The sequence below is a fragment of the Mercenaria mercenaria genome, chromosome 4 (genome assembly GCF_021730395.1).
Source record: "Mercenaria mercenaria strain notata chromosome 4, MADL_Memer_1, whole genome shotgun sequence".
NCBI lineage: Eukaryota > Metazoa > Mollusca > Bivalvia > Venerida > Veneridae > Mercenaria > Mercenaria mercenaria.
The window spans coordinates 18,521,161-18,537,306 of NC_069364.1; the positions used below are offsets into that span (position 1 = coordinate 18,521,161).

At 33.8% G+C, this 16,146-nt stretch overlaps 1 protein-coding gene across 2 annotated transcripts; it reads right to left on the minus strand.

Moving 5' to 3' along the window:
- Nucleotides 1–347: 347 nt before the first annotated feature.
- On the minus strand, nt 348–15,742 carry LOC123544440 (baculoviral IAP repeat-containing protein 3-like). 2 transcript variants are annotated; one of them, XM_053540594.1, is made up of 9 exons: nt 15,591–15,742; nt 6,386–7,200; nt 6,018–6,169; nt 4,832–4,874; nt 3,882–4,010; nt 3,527–3,690; nt 3,235–3,418; nt 2,197–2,301; nt 348–1,363 (listed from the first exon to the last, which is right to left on the minus strand). In XM_053540594.1, exons 2-9 carry the CDS (start codon nt 6,741–6,743, stop codon nt 1,173–1,175), a joined length of 1,326 nt encoding a protein of 441 aa, XP_053396569.1. In that variant the 5' UTR covers nt 6,744–7,200; nt 15,591–15,742; the 3' UTR covers nt 348–1,172. The 2 variants fall into 2 exon arrangements, with proteins under 2 accessions (XP_053396569.1, XP_053396570.1); XM_053540595.1 differs by lacking the exon at nt 15,591–15,742 and adding an exon at nt 11,355–11,469.
- Between the last annotated feature and the right edge of the window lie 404 nt (nt 15,743–16,146).

Sequence of the window (16,146 nt, forward strand, 5' to 3'; positions counted from 1 at the left end):
ACGCTTTGAAACACCTAGAACACAGAGCAAATCCCAGAGCAAATCACTGTTTGAGATTGATTATTTCGATTGTATCACGTCCGTGCATCCTTGACGACACCCAGCATATATTTGCCTGTTTTGTGTGGGTTTCTTTTTCAATGCTCCAGTATGACGCTTGACGCTGCGACGTAATAGTTGTGATATACAGACAGTGAGTTGTATATTATAGTCTTCTTTGGGTAAAAGGAAAACAAATCTCGTTGTGTGAGAATTAGCTTTTAACGAAGATAAACTAAAGGTAACACCGACGTTATCCGCAATGCTTGCAACTAAACATTAACCGAAACATTGACATACTATGGTAACCTTTCCGAAAACGAATGAGAAAGGTTTATGCATTCAATTTGAAAGAAGAATCATAATGGAAAACTGCGTTCATTTTATCAGTCCTTCAGTGATACGTATTTTGTTTCTGTTTGTGATTTACATGTTATGTGTACACATTTTATTCACTGACTTGTACGCTTCTGGTATACACGTGCGGGGTTATATATCATTTTTCATCTCGGACTATTCTAAGATTCACAGATACATAGAACAACCTCACAACATATTTGCCTGATCCTTCCTGGTCACACTGTTTTCGGTTTTTATCTGAATTCAAATAACAAGCGATATAGGGCAGGAGGTAATTCCCTCAACTATTTTTCGAGCAAATCTCTGCAGACATTGACATTTCTTTTCAGTTAATTAGTTTCATCTTCTTATTTGCGTAGTTTATGCGATGCTTTTAAATGTTTCTTGTAATTCTGTATATATGCCATACATGTAAAAGCATTTAAGGCAAATTAGGCACAGCTAATGCGTGTACATAGATCTATATACAAACATGCATGATAGATACATAACAAAAGCGCCGCTAACAACAATACTAACGGCACACTGTGATATATAACGTTACTACATCATACTAACTTTAAATATTACACAGTGTTTTTACGAAAAGTCGTCGTAATTTGTCCATTGACTGTGCTTTAGAATAATTACTACTCAGCAATATATAGCGACAGTACATCTTTTTATACTCATTTTCACGAAAACTGGTCACTGTATGTGTTCCTCTTAAAATCACATGTTTTATAACAGATGATTATGGGTTTGATATACTTAGACGCAATACAGTAAGAAATTTACACCAGGAATGTTCTAATCTTCTGTCTGATGTTTTTCCTACAAACTGGACACTCCGTTAGTGGTTCTGCACATTCCATGCACACACGGTGATGCGTGCACGGAATGAACAAAGTGTTCACGTTGTTTTTGCCACATGACATGCAGATTACAAAACTTTTCAGACGCAAGTTTTCTTCAAGAGGCGTTTCTGAAATATAGGAAAATCAATAGTAAATATAATCGACCAAATATGTACAGTTATTCAACACATTTCAGTTTTTACTACACACATTTCGGTGTAGAAGTAGGGCATTTAAGGTTAGTTTACGAAAGATAAAAGCTAAGGGTAGATTTCACAGTAACACGGAGCAGCCAAATACAGCAATAGAGCCTTTTATACCGAAATGCATGTAACAACAACTGCTTGCGCTCATGAACATCTGTTGAAGTTTCCTGCTGGAATATTTGTAATTTCTAAGATGAAAAGTAAAAGTAAAAAATGAAATATTCAGTGCAATTATTGTACCAGTGAACAAGTGTACGCTTCAAATATATGTACACTTGTATTAGTGTAGGTTTTACAACATGGCACATCGATTTGAAAAATACAAGCTAGTTATTTGAATATTTAACATGCGTCGGTCATACGCTAAACCATTAATATACTTCTGTTTATATATCTCTGTATCCTCATGTGTAATGTCAGTTTTTGTAAACTACATATGAAGTTTTCTTTAAATAGAATAAAAGTGTTCAGAATATGAAATTGTGCGGAGATCAGCAAAAAGTAGCTTAATTAATTACGATACAATATTACCTTTTTCAGTTCAGTAAACGTGTATACGTCCATTAAAAGCTCGAATTAAACAATAAATGCAGTCCCAAACACTACTATATTTGATCCTATCTCTTTGAATCCATTGCAGTAATAAACTCTTGCCCCTAATCGTGTTTGATTAACATTTTTACTGTTATTTTGGAAATGGGCAATAGCTAAGTATTATTCGACTGAAGCAAAATATATTTAAACACACAATTTACCAAAATGGCTCTGTTCTAGTTCAGCTGCTCTTTGCTGGCTTTGTTTCCTCTCTTGTACAACCTCCACCATGTCAAGAATCTCATCTAGTGTTGGCCTGATAATACCTTTAAACATATATATTACTCCATGCATATTGACACCAGATAGTGTACCATTAATTGCTAATAAGATATAAAGTTCAAGATACTAATAATAACTGCACTACTCTAAACACTGACATCTAAATAGATACATTACTCCATGCACATTGACACCTGATAGTGTACCATTAATTGCTAATAAGATATAAAGTTCAAGATACTAATAATAACTGCACTACTCTAAACATTGACATCTAAATAGATACATTACTGCATGCACATTGACACCAGATAGTGTACCATCAATTGCTAATAAGATATAAAGTTCAAGATACTAATAATAACTGCACTACTCTAAACATTGACATCTAAATAGATACATTACTGCATGCACATTGACACCAAAAGGATTTCAATCAATTGCCAATAAAAAGTTCAAGTTCATGTTACTAGATACAATACTCCATGCACATAGACAACAAAAGGACAGCCAGACAGACAGACAGACAGACGGATAAAGGAAAACTTAAATCACCCACCCCCAACACGTACAAAAGAAAATAGAGAAAGTGGTTGCGTGGTGCACAAAAAGCAGTGTCACCCAGATGCAAGGTATGGATTATAATTTCAAAATTAAACGTTAGAAAATGTGAAACGGTATTTATAGAAACAATAGAAACGCCAACATTGTATAAATGTACTTCTTTTGTCTTGAAGTTCACCGTTTCATCTGACAATGGATGGTCTTGTACATGTTCATTGCATTAGATTGTGGTTAGATTTTGGTCACATTTTAAATTTTCTTTACGCATATTCTCATTTTTGTTTTCTTCTGTAACTTCACTTCGATAAATTTGCACCAAACTGAAAGGATATATCATGCGCTCATAACTTATAAAAACCAACATATGAAACACAGTGGAATTTAAATGTGAAACTTGCTCAGCTTGGACTAACCCATGTTTCTCAAATCCTCCACAGCTGCGTTAAAGTCTCCCAACTCATATCCCATCTCTAGACATGCATTTTTATGTTCATCTAGAACAGCCTTCAGAGCTGGATCTCTAAGTGTCATCTGCTCAATTGCACGTACTAGACCTTGACTACCAGTACCTTCCTCGTTTGTAAGGTTTTCTGGTTCCTGCAGGAAATAAACATACTATGTTAGGTATGTCACGTATTAACATACATACATACAGAATTGTATTTCTTTTTCTCACTTAAAGTTGAAATTTATAATTTAAGTTACCTCAGTCGAAGCTTGTACAAGGGCAATAAATTCATCGCCTTTCTTCTCCCTGGCATATTGACAAGCCGGGAACCATCGGCAATGCTCTGTCCAAGGATCATCCTCTGCGTCCCAGCGCCGTAACCCGCCATCACACGTGAAACAGCGGACATGGTCCTCAAATCCTGTTTTCAAAGAGAGAAATCTTGAATAAATTATGCAAGTCAATTATTAGTTTTGTATGTTTGCTTCATTTAGGTTTCAACGCCGTTTTGCCATCGATATTTCAATGCCACAGGGAACTATATGAACAACCTGAAAGTTTTATGAGATAAAAAGCGAAGCGTCTTATAAAAGAGAAAAGAAACGAAATTACCAGTGTAGAAAAGTCCAGACTCTGCTAACACTTCCGGTTTCTGAGTTAGATTATTCGGCCAGCCAGCGAAGGATGAAACACGGGCTTCATAGGTCTGATACTGAGGATGTCGACAATGCACGCTTGATCCTGGATATACATGAATTCGTACTGTTAATTCTTTATACATATATGAGTTTCATTGATTGCTTTTCAATAATGATCTGATCACAGCTGTGTAGTTTATCAAATCTTCGAAAAATCGCCTTTCACAATTTATTTTATTAGTTGTGTTTTCTCTGTAAAATATAAGGATCTGTACAGTCACAATATAAATATTATGTATAAGTTTGATAGCGATAATATTTTCCGTTTACTTTATCTATAGTTTCACGTATTTTATATTCATAGTAATGTACAGGAAACCGGAAATTTTCCTTGAAAAAAGAGTGATTTTACAAAGTACTGATAAAATCAGCTAATGCTAGTTATACCAAACTACATGCATCGTGAATTTCGACTTCACTTTGCATGCAAGACTCAGATAGAATTTTAACATCATTCTGGAGGTTTCAATAACTGGAAGTTTCAATTAAAATATTCCCGATGATGAAAAATATGAGATCTGAATTTTTAAAACACTTTACAGGGAAAAGTAAATTTTACGCTGACTAAGATATCCATCAATCCGTCATCAGGAAAGACAAACTTGAAAATTATTTTGTTTTGGGCAGAATGGCTAATATCATTTCAAAACCTTTTTTGATAAAAGGTTCAAAACTGATCAAAATACTTTGAAGAATAGAGACATTTCTATTACGACAACGTCATGGTTTACATATCAAATTGATGACATAGTCTTTCATTTGAAGAGAGATCGCTGGAAAATGCTGTTACGGAAAATTGGACTCTTTCTTTATACATAAAACAATACATTTTCATAATAACTAGACAAAATGTAAATGACTTACTTCGTTGTTCAGAAGCCTCTGCTTGCTTCGCCTGACACTTCGTCTGTAGATTGATTAAAATAAAAGTAATGACAAATAGCAAAGTCTCGTACATCAAACATATATTATGTATTAATAAGAGTGACTGTTAATTGACATATATAAGACAGACATAGAATTTGCGTTGTGTAGTATATTATAACCGCTCACGCCCCTAGCACCGACTTAAGTGGTATTCTATTACACAGATATTGAATGAACTCTATGAACTCCAAGAAAAAGAAATATAACAACACTGAATCAAAGTACGGATAGATCGTTTTAGGCTTCCACACGACACATAAAGTTTGCTGTTGTAATAGTTAATACAATCTATTAGAAAATTCTTTGGAAGCGCAGGATGCAACCAAGATGTCCATCAGAGGTAATGCAAATTGCAACGCCCTCACGCCCCTAGCACCGAGATAAGCGAATTCTAATACAAATAAATATATTATACTGAAAACGATAAAGGGGCTCCCGTAGCCGAGTGGTTAAGGTCGCTGACTTCAAATCACTTGCCTCTAATCCATGTGGGTTCAAGCTTCACTCGGAGCGTTGAATTCTTCATGTGAGGAAGCCATCCAGCTGGCTTAAAGAAGGTCGGTGGTTCTACCCAGGTGCCCGCTCGTGATGAAATAATGCACGGAGGGGCACCTTGTGTCTTCCTTCACCATCAAAGCTTAAAAAAATCGCCATATGACCTATAAATGTGTTGGTGAGACGTTAAACCCAACAAAATAGAGTAAATCTAACCCAGGTGGGTTCGAGCCTCTCGCGGGGCGTTGAAAACTTCGAGTGAGGAAGCCATCCAGCTGGCTTACGGAAGGTCGGTGCTTCTACCCAGATGCCAGCTCGTGATGAAATAATTATAATGCACAGTGGGGCACCTGGGTTCTTCTTCCACTATCAAAGCTGGAAGGCCGTCAAGACCATTGATTGTGTCGATGCGACGTGAAACCAAACAAAATACAATAAAGAAATTAAAAAAACAACAACAATAAATTAACTCCTGTCTTCCTCTGATTTACGGTTTTTATAACCTGGTTTAGGATTTGATAAGACTGACTGTGTAAAATCACTTTAAATAAAAATTATATACATCAGCTTTACACACATAGTTTGAATCTGAGAAAACCTTTTAAACGCTAGGAAGGAAACAGTCTACCTTTATAGCCGATATCCCAGCAGTTCCGAGATATTCAAGAAGGTATGGACAATCGCCGGAATATCGTACATGTTCCAGTAGCGGATCGTCCCCTTCCGAGAAATCTTTTAGACCAATACCACATTGGAAACAACGTACCAAATCACCTTGATCTAAAATAAAAAGTGGTAATAACTCCTCTATCAAAAAATAATATCACATGTATTGTTACCAGCAAGTCTTTACTAAAATATACAAGAATAGATCGAAAATCGGAAAGCATTTTAACTAATAAGAACTATACGTTAATTGAATGTAAAGTACTGTTCAGTTTATTTTTATTAGTGTGTATATCATGCAACGTCATCAGCTGCAATTGTTAACCTTACTTGTAAAGAAAAAGCCAGCTTCACAAAGGCAGGCTGGACCTGGACTCGAACGAATCCATCTAGCGTAGGATCTAAGTCTTTGACTGTAATCTATATACTCGGGATGTCTTGCCGGTCTCGCTGGTCTTCGAGTAGCTATCGATGTTTCCACGGAATGTGTATATGCTAATTGCTGTTGCCCAGTTGCATCTAAGAAACCATTTCTTACAAGATGGTGTTCAGTATTTACAAAAGAACCATCCGTTGCAGAAAACGAAGGGAACGATGCTCCATTAGAAAATGCAATTTCACTTCGGTCTCGGCTAGCTTGATCGGTTGAAACCTGCTGCGGAAATTCGTTTCTTACAAAGTTAGCCATAGCGAGACATTTGAATATGAACTGGACAGAAGAGTTTAACCATAAACTTTTATTGCACTAGTTTTGTTAGCCCCGGGCCAATAAATTTGAAGTTTATTAATGATATGTTTTACATGAAAATTCAAGTCGGTGCAATTTAAAAGCTCCTCCCTCTGTCTAGGGTTCGCTTATTTAGCATAGGGGGTGAGCCATCACTGCCACTGGTATACAAATGACTGGAATATGCTTCACAAATATCACGAACAATCATATGCTGTGTTTTCTTGACAATTTTCCATTCTGATCGAAACAAGCCTCTTGTGTCATAAATACGATGTTTGAAGAAATTGTTTCTTTTGTATATTGCTATTAGGTCTGTTTTAGAAATATATTTAGCATCTCTGTATTTTGTCCTGTGCGAAACCATTTTGTTGCATGGTATTCCCTCTAAAGTGTGATATATAGACATATGACGTAACTGAAATAAACAAAATAACAATATTGATATATTGCTCATGGAAACATGATGTTAAGGCATTTCGAGAGTAGATAAAGTATGGATTTCAGTTAATGTAAAACAAGTAAATTGTGGTATACCAGAAAACAAAGTTTGGTTTCATGTTCACAAAGTATACATTAAATTACAAACTAACAAAAATAACATAAATAGAAGACAGGCTTAAACACTTAACACTGTACGTTGGAACGATTAATAGTGGCATGTATCTAGTTCGCACTGTACTAATAGACATTTTTACAGGGAGCTACTTCCTTGGCAACGGGAAACAATTTTCGCGCATGCGTACTCTACGTAGGGCAAAAAGACATGACTGCACAATATAAATAACGTTAGAGTTACATTGTATTTTAATCTATTCGATCAATAATGAGTTTGTTTTATAGTAAATATCCACCGTAAGGCAAAGGAAAATATATGTATATATTTGCAAACCAATAGATTTAACTAATTCGCATTATCATTGATGATTTTGGATTAATGGACTATTTATTCGGCACGTATGATCTCGACAAATTAAGGTTCAGTAAAATGAAAAAAAATCCATGAATTAATAAAGTAATAACAAAGATTTTGTTTTTTTCCTAACGTGGTCTCAAATAACTTACAACGTGTCGCAGTTACCATACATGTAGTTAAAAGTCGAGCTTGAAAATAAAATGTTCAATTAACAAAGTTCAGCCTATGGTTTTATGTCCAATTATACTCCAATGGGGATCAATTCATTCAGTATTCAAAAACAAAGAGCTATAAAATTTTATAGTTCTTTGTCAAAAATAACAATAATCATCTTAAAAAAGTTATTTTTTATTTCTGTTGTTTCTTCGAATTTGCAAGTTTTGTATTTGACAATGGAGAGTTTGAGATTTCAACCTTTGCCTTCCCCTTCAACGTCTCTTGCGAAGTTAACGTATGAAGTTGAATTCCGATTAAAATTCCTTGAGATTTCAAATTTTAGAATGAACCTTACTTCATTTAATCCGCCTATTCAATTTGTCCGTAATTATGATCGTTTTTCTCGTGCATTTTGATATCAATTGTCCAAAAGGGCACGGTTTTTACAAGAGGTTTTAAAAATGAAAATTTAATAAAAACATTTCAATTAATATAATTACCGCATGGGTATTAGTGCGATTACGATAAAAAGCGAAACAATGTGAACAATGTAAAAACTCGTTGTTGTTGCTCCAAACATTTAGCTTTTATATAAAATGATGTCAGTATACAATGTACGATTGTAAATCATACATAAGAGGAAATAAAAATGATAACCATATCAACGTATTCTATTGCTGATGGTATTCTTGAAAGATAATGCAGTTAATATTTTTCAAACAAAAACATGAAAAACCAACTATTTCAAATGCATTTGTCGAACTACTTTAAAATTTTAAAATTAAGTTAAATATATGTGATAAATCAAACACAAAAGGCATGACCATAAAATATAAATGACAGATTCATCCGTCATGCTGTTGACTAGTAATTCATAGTTTTTCTTAAAAGATTTTTTTCACTTTGAATTGGTACTTTTTACATCAAATTCCTTAAAAGACGCGTTTCACTTGTAGACACTCATAAACAATGTACCTGATGAAAGTTTAACCTTTTATAAGATATGTTGATAACATGAGTCAATATACACAAGTTATGAATACATGTAACAAGCGCATTGAAACAAAATGTAAGATACTCTCGTCATATCATACGTGTTGGCATCTTGACACTCTGCATGACACTTTATAATGCCAAACTCTCAGACATATAATCGTGCCAAGTCACCATGTGTCTAGCGAAACAGTCAAGAAATATTAGGTGGAGACGGAAATTGCCGCACAAAATATTATGTTGGCATATACATGTAAAATGTAAGAATCAAAGGGGTGATTGACCCACAATGCCCCTCTGCCAGGCTCTTGGTCCGTGCATGTAAAGAATGGAGTTATCACATACGGCTAACAGGACACTTCTCGCAGCATGATCTCATAGATCTGAAATTGTCTGATACTTCAGAAGAATTTTCCGTCTTACTAGTACCATTTTATGTTTATAATTAAAACGCAACTATCGTGTCAGACAGAAACGGAATTTTTTTATCTGGAACTGAAAATAAAATTTTCCACAAAATGATAATCGCGCGTAATTATTTATTTTTCAAGTACAATGACTGTCCTGCCATGTGCCTCCATCCAGATTTCAGTCTTTGATGCCGAGTATGGGGACAGAATAGATGAAAAAAGACTGAAGTTTTGACTTTTGTGATATCACATCTTCGGGCGTTCAAAACTTCACTTCGTACGGCAAAAAGGTCCATCTAGTATAATCAATACCGCCTGGGGACACAAATATGCCGTAGAAGTTAAAGTTTGAACAAAATCTCAATGCTTCTCAAAATCAGTTGATAACTTCATACTTCCAGGTTCAATTCAATGTATTTAGTTAAAATTATTAAACATACAAAACTTCATCATTCTTATACTTATTGATAGTGTTTCGCATCAAATTTAGTCAAATTATACATATGGATAATCAAACAACTTCATAAGCAGAAATCCTGAAACAAAGCTTTTTATTTCACATAGTAATAAAGAGAAGTCTTAGGCTTACTTGATATTACAAGGAAAACTTTAGTAGCAACGTCTGATTTAAATAAAATACACGCATATCGGTGACGTTTTACCCAAAATATATATGCGAGACGTTGAAGGGGAAGGCGAAGGTTAAAATCTCAAACTCTCTATTATCAAACTGGCCGAATGGTCAATGCAGCGGTAAGATTTGATAGAAAGGGGGCGAGTAGCGGGGAGGGGTGTTCTACACTTACATTCTTTATTTGTTCTATTCTTTGCGGAATTCAAGTTTATCATAATTATTCTAAATCACGGATAATGACTTCTTTGCGCGATACATTTTCGATATGAAAATGATCCAGCATGAAAACATAAAAAAATAAATATTTACATCAGGCATTTTCCTTCAGTGTATAGTTATAGTCCTTGATATGATTCATATCTTACGAATTTAGATTTTTTGTAACTACACTGTCATCTTTTTAAAAGGAAATGTCCATTACAGTTCCAAATATATAGCATAACATATATTCTTATAGATTGTATGATACTAGATATCACGTGAAATGTTTATTTTTTGATTCACAAAACAGCTCCGCCGCGTGATATCTTTATCCGCGTGCGTTCTTTTAATGGCATCGATGACCGAAAACATTAATGTATATCACATCAAAGCCAGCTTATTTGCTTCAGTAACTTTTATAATCCGCCCTAATTAGGGGACAGTCTCGAAATTAAGTTACGGTCTTGATTACCCAGGTAACCTATGTTTTATCATGTCATTTGCATAATATTACGCAATGATTTCCAGTATGTCACTTAAAATAGCAACCTCAGTGACATGGAGCCGCGACATGTCATTCAAGGCGGAGAAAAATGTATATAACAACTATTTAATACTGTGGTAAAAATAGATGTTATGAAAAACTATGAATTTTTAAACGTAAGGTACAAATTTTATATTTGTATGATGTGTGGAAAAAACTGGAAATGCTTGTTCTTTTCTGACGAAAATAAGAATAAAACAGACTTTTCAGGTAAGATATGTTGAATTTTCACAGATGTCTTTAATCAAAGTATACTGTATGATAAATTACTTGAATGAAATTATCCTTATAATGACAAAACAATTCGTAATATGATGATAATTTTATGTAGGTTTTCTTATGGTTGAGAGTTCTTTTGCCACACGTAAAGAGCGCATTCGCGTTAAAACCAAAACATCCGCCGGTTAGCATAGTTACCAGTAACTTGTGTAAAATCATCTATAGTATGTTATGAACTAAATCTAAATTAATACATAATTAGAATTTGAGAGGAAGATCTTGCATCAGTATAATAAAGAACGTAAATACATCATTGACATTTAAAGTAACTAGCAAAATAACAGAAAAAGAAGGCTTTTACAAAACGAAACAAGAAAAAAGTTTTTTTTTCAATACATGTAACATAATAGTCATCTCGGCTTAGAAGAAACATTTCTTCTACGTAAGGGTAAAATGCCTTATACGTAAGAGTAAGACGCAAAAATACCAATTTATTTACACTGTGTAAATGTGAAACATCCTGAATTTCAGATGTTTTCTTTCGCAGTTATATTAGCTTCGTTTGTTTCGTTTTCGATCTCTCTTTTTTTTTTGCGCAAACGCTTTAGATTGTCATTCATGCGTTATCTCTAATGAGATCAATATACATAGATTTACAATGTAAAATCTATTTATAACGACAGTACACAATATAATAGTAAAGAAGCCAATAGTTGTACTGTAATGCATTATCTAAACAAACTTAGGAAATTGAGCAGTATTTATTGCGCTGTGCATATGAAAAATAATCGGACTTTGTACTAGTATTGTAGTCTATGTATAAATTTCCATAGTTGTAGTTTAATAGTTTAAACATATTTTATTCCTTTTTTGATATATAAGCACATCTCAAAAACATTCTAAATATAGAATAAAACTTGTTTATTGGGTTAACATCACACCGACATAATAATAGTTGATACAGAGGATTTCCAGCTATGACGGTTGAGGAAGACCCACTTGCCCCACGGTTCATTATTTTATAACCTTGGTAGAGCTAGCGACATTCCGTAAGTCAGCTGGATGGCTTCATCACATGAAGAATTCAACGCCCCGAGTGAGGCTTGAACCCGCATCGGCGAGGGACAAATGGTTTGAAGTTCAAGTTTTACCAATAATTCAATTTTTCACTGCAAGCCCTTTCAAGTGTACATATATATGCATTAAAATGCAATAGAATAGGGTAAAAAACTTCCACTTCTAGTTTACATGAAGATGTGCTCATGATATGTAAATTTTAAGATACGACATTGTAAAAAGAAATTGGATTATGCAATATATATAGCGATAATCAATAAATACTGTTTATAGAATTTTGCAACGTTTAACACACATTTACCGTTTCACGACACGTATAGCGTAGCTTAGGGGTAATATACGCTTTGCGTGATAACAATGTAAATACACATCTAAATTCATTAATAAACACTTGATATTTTCCAACGTAAATTGCCCTTTATACTAGTCTAGAGATTTCAAGCACTTGGACTATGATATTGTTATCTGATAAAAGACGGAAATTTATTTACATTGGGTCAAATAATATATTACAATAAACTCTTAAATACATTTAATATTCAATATACATATAATATCCCTCACATTCAATAGTTTTATACTTTCTCACATATCATGTATAATACATATATAAACTGCTTTAGTGAAAATACATTTAAAACAACAAAGCACAAATGCATTTAAGTGACGACGTTTGAACTTTGAAATTGTATTCTACTAGTATTACAGTACGTTTTTTGTTTGTTTGTTTTGGGTTTAGCCCCGTTTTTCAACAGTATTTTAGTTATGCGGATATTAATCTATCCAGTGTTTTTGTACCAGTACAAATCTGTTCTCCGCAATTAACTGACGACTTCCACACATTGATAAAGAGGTGGAGGACGAATGATTTTGAACACAATGTCTTTTATCAAATTGTCACGGAGAACATGCCCCTCGCCTGGGGACCCGCTCTCCGTAGGTCTGTGGTATTTGTACTGAGCTATGCGGACGTGCAACACAATATGTATTAGGTTATTTTACATTATTATGTCTGAGAACTATATCGCCGGATATGTTGTCCTCTTTAAACAAAGGTATAATAATGATAATGTCACTATTATCAATTACTTGGATGAGAATAAAAATAATGATTATCATTATTTTTATTCTCATCCAAGTTTCCTCTTACCCAGTTTCTCTCAACAGGAATTCATTCAATGTTTCGTTATCATAATAAAGTTCGATTTAGCCATAACGTGTTAAATATTTCATTACATCGCGTGAGTACACAGACTCAATTAAACCTATTCCACTATTGATATGCATGGTTGCGTTTCTTTCTTCCAAAGTATATTAACATACTTTAGTTATACAGTCAAACCTGTCTATAAAGACCACACTTGGGAGAGCCAAAATGTAGTCTTTATTGGGAGGTGGTCTTAATTCACAGGTTAAAATACACCGTAAATGTTAAATAAGAAAAAAAAATATGTGGTCTTTACAGTCAGGTTGTCTCTGTTCAGAGGTGATCTTTAACACAGGTTTGAGTGTATACATTTAAAAACGCAAGTGCATGAAGACGCGTAAAGCGTTAGATGAAAGCGGACGATTCAATAAAATTTGTAAACGATCCTTTGGAAGCAAAGAATGCAACCTCTTATAATAATAGCAGACACGGTTTGATTGAGTCTGTTCATGAGAGGTAATGACAATACTTCCAATGCCCCTAGCACCAACTTAAGCGGAACTCTGTTACACATATGATGAATGGACTTCATGATCCAAAAAGACCACGAAAATATGACAACAGTAAATCCAAGTACGGGGTGACAAGAAATTTCTTACATCGTGAAATCTGATGATTTTCAAAAAGATAGAACATAAAGTTTTCTGTGTTTGTGAACAGAATTAGTTCATAACCTGTATTAATCAGTTTCTGCATTTTGTGATTCAGTCAAAAGGCAGTTAATTTCGGTTGGCATAATTGGTGTTGATCAACTTTTAAAAATCATGATTTAATAAACCAAACATATTATGGTCTGTACTGAAAGTAACTTTGTTAATTTACAAATGTCTCGCGTATACAACTACATATCCGTTTGCTAGTATGTAGCGTGTGACAGCTTGTAGTTCTGTTATAGAATACAGTTGTCGGCAAGATACGGATTTGTTTAAAGGAATGTCCAAATGCAGAAGATATGGATGTTAAATATAATCAGCAAGATAAAGTCGTCTCGTAGTTTTTTTTGTTGACAGGATACGGAATGTTTTCTCGAAAATATGTACTAAACAAATAAGAAAAATTGATTTGCATAGTTTAAAACATAAAACATATATGATTCAGCACATATGAAACTCGATATTGTTATATGACAAAAGTTTTGACATTTACTTTCATTCAAAACTACAGTAAGAATTATTTTAAATTAACATCGGTAAATTTTACATACGTAAATTCAAATATACACATGCAGAACGACTGTAAAACAGTTCGAATTATGCAAAATTGTTATGCTGTAAAACCGTAACTATTACAATTGTTCAAATGGAAAAATTACCGCTGTAAATAGGCGTAACGGTTGAAGTCGTAGAGATGTTACTAGTACAAACGTTACAAAGGTGTATTATTTCAGGGGACAAAAACAGTGCACAAACTATCCTAGGAAAAAGACTGCTATAGAAAATATTGTAACTACTTTATAAAAGCTAAGTAAAAGTAAGTGAAGAATGATATTAAGTACAATATGCAGAGAACAGAAATCATTCAATTTGTGTGATACAGAATAGAAACTATGCATCAGATCTTGTTTATAAACATATTTTTGTCATGAAAACTTGTTACAGTCTTGTTTTTATTTTAAGTTTACATTCATTGGCTTAATATACATGTGCATTGTATTTTTTTAATATCGTTATTTATGTAACTGCTCTTAAAGCATGAATTCATCTGTATTCAGATATTCTAATTATTCAGATACTCCAGCGTTTTAGAAAACGTGATGTCTCCCTGAATGTCAGTTTTATCCCACTAGTATACGTTTGAACTGTCTGTCCCTGCTGTAATTTTGACTCATGAAAGTTTCATGGCCGAGCTGAAACGCTCGACTGTAATACTGTTACAGCTGCCGTGTGTTGAGATTTGATTTCAATAGGCTGATCTGTTTTCATTAGGCTGATCTGTGCCGTGTCTAGGAGGAAAGTATGTTATTTGCGTAAAAAAATTTCTGAAGTTGATTTTAGTTATACAGGAAAGTAAGAAGCTAGTACAGGTAAGTAAGAAACTAGAAGTAGTTTACTTTGTGCTGGAAAAGAACATGCATGTATCTGCTCTGTGTGAATTTGTCTCGACAACATAAATACATGTGATGTTTTATAATGCTCACCAGTTGTTGTTTTCATTAAGTAATTATAGGTACAGTTGGTTCTCGATTTCTCAAATTTCAAGGGATCGAGCGTTGTTCTTCGATGTAACCGAAATACAAGTTAAAATGATATTTTAAGCATGTGGTTTTGGGAAGGGACTTGAGATAGACGTATTTTCATGTCTCAATGAAATGTGGATAAATTCTTTGGATTGATTTTGTCGTCGGAAAGCAACCTAATTATTTTCAATAATGCGCAGGGTGATTTGGATCCATACTTCTCGCAAACGCACTTTGTTGCTTTTCTCTACTATGAAATAAGCGTGCCTACTTACCGTATAGGGTATATTCGAACAGTGTGAAATATTTTAGTACCAGTTTATGTCCTTTTACACCTTTATATCAACATTCTAACACTATCATATCCTAAATTAACACTTTGCTTTTAAATGATTACCTCACCAAAATATATATACTAGTGTACCTTGTATTTGTAAGACTTAAGTATCGTATATCTTATTAAGCGGTTTACCGATTTCTTTGCTTTTTGTGTGCCTTGATTCACAAGAGTAGGTAAATCATTCATGATCAGTGAATTCAAATTGTTCCTTTATTGTACTGTTTATACTAGATAATATCGAATTGATAAGGAAAGTAAAACGAATTCAAATATTAGGTTATATTCTGATATAGAATTTTAGACGACAAGGTTATCGAGTATAATGATAAATCTTACCAATTCCTGTTCTTCCAAAACAAGGCCGTTTATGTCTGATAGAAGAGTATTTATGCACAGCTGTTAAACCTTAAGTTACGAACCTGCAAGAAACACATTTCCTATATCTACAAACCTTCGACTCTTTGATAGTGTTTAGCAAATATACATGTTTA

Coding starts and splice junctions, on each gene's coding strand:
- LOC123544440 (XM_053540594.1), bottom strand. CDS start 6,743: ATGGCTAACTTTGTAAGAAACGAATTTCCGCAGCAGGTTTCAACCGAT. Junction 4,011..4,831: donor AGAGGCTTCTGAACAACGAA/GTAAGTCATTTA, acceptor ATGTATATCCAG/GATCAAGCGTGCATTGTCGA. Junction 3,691..3,881: donor GTCTGGACTTTTCTACACTG/GTAATTTCGTTT, acceptor CTTTGAAAACAG/GATTTGAGGACCATGTCCGC.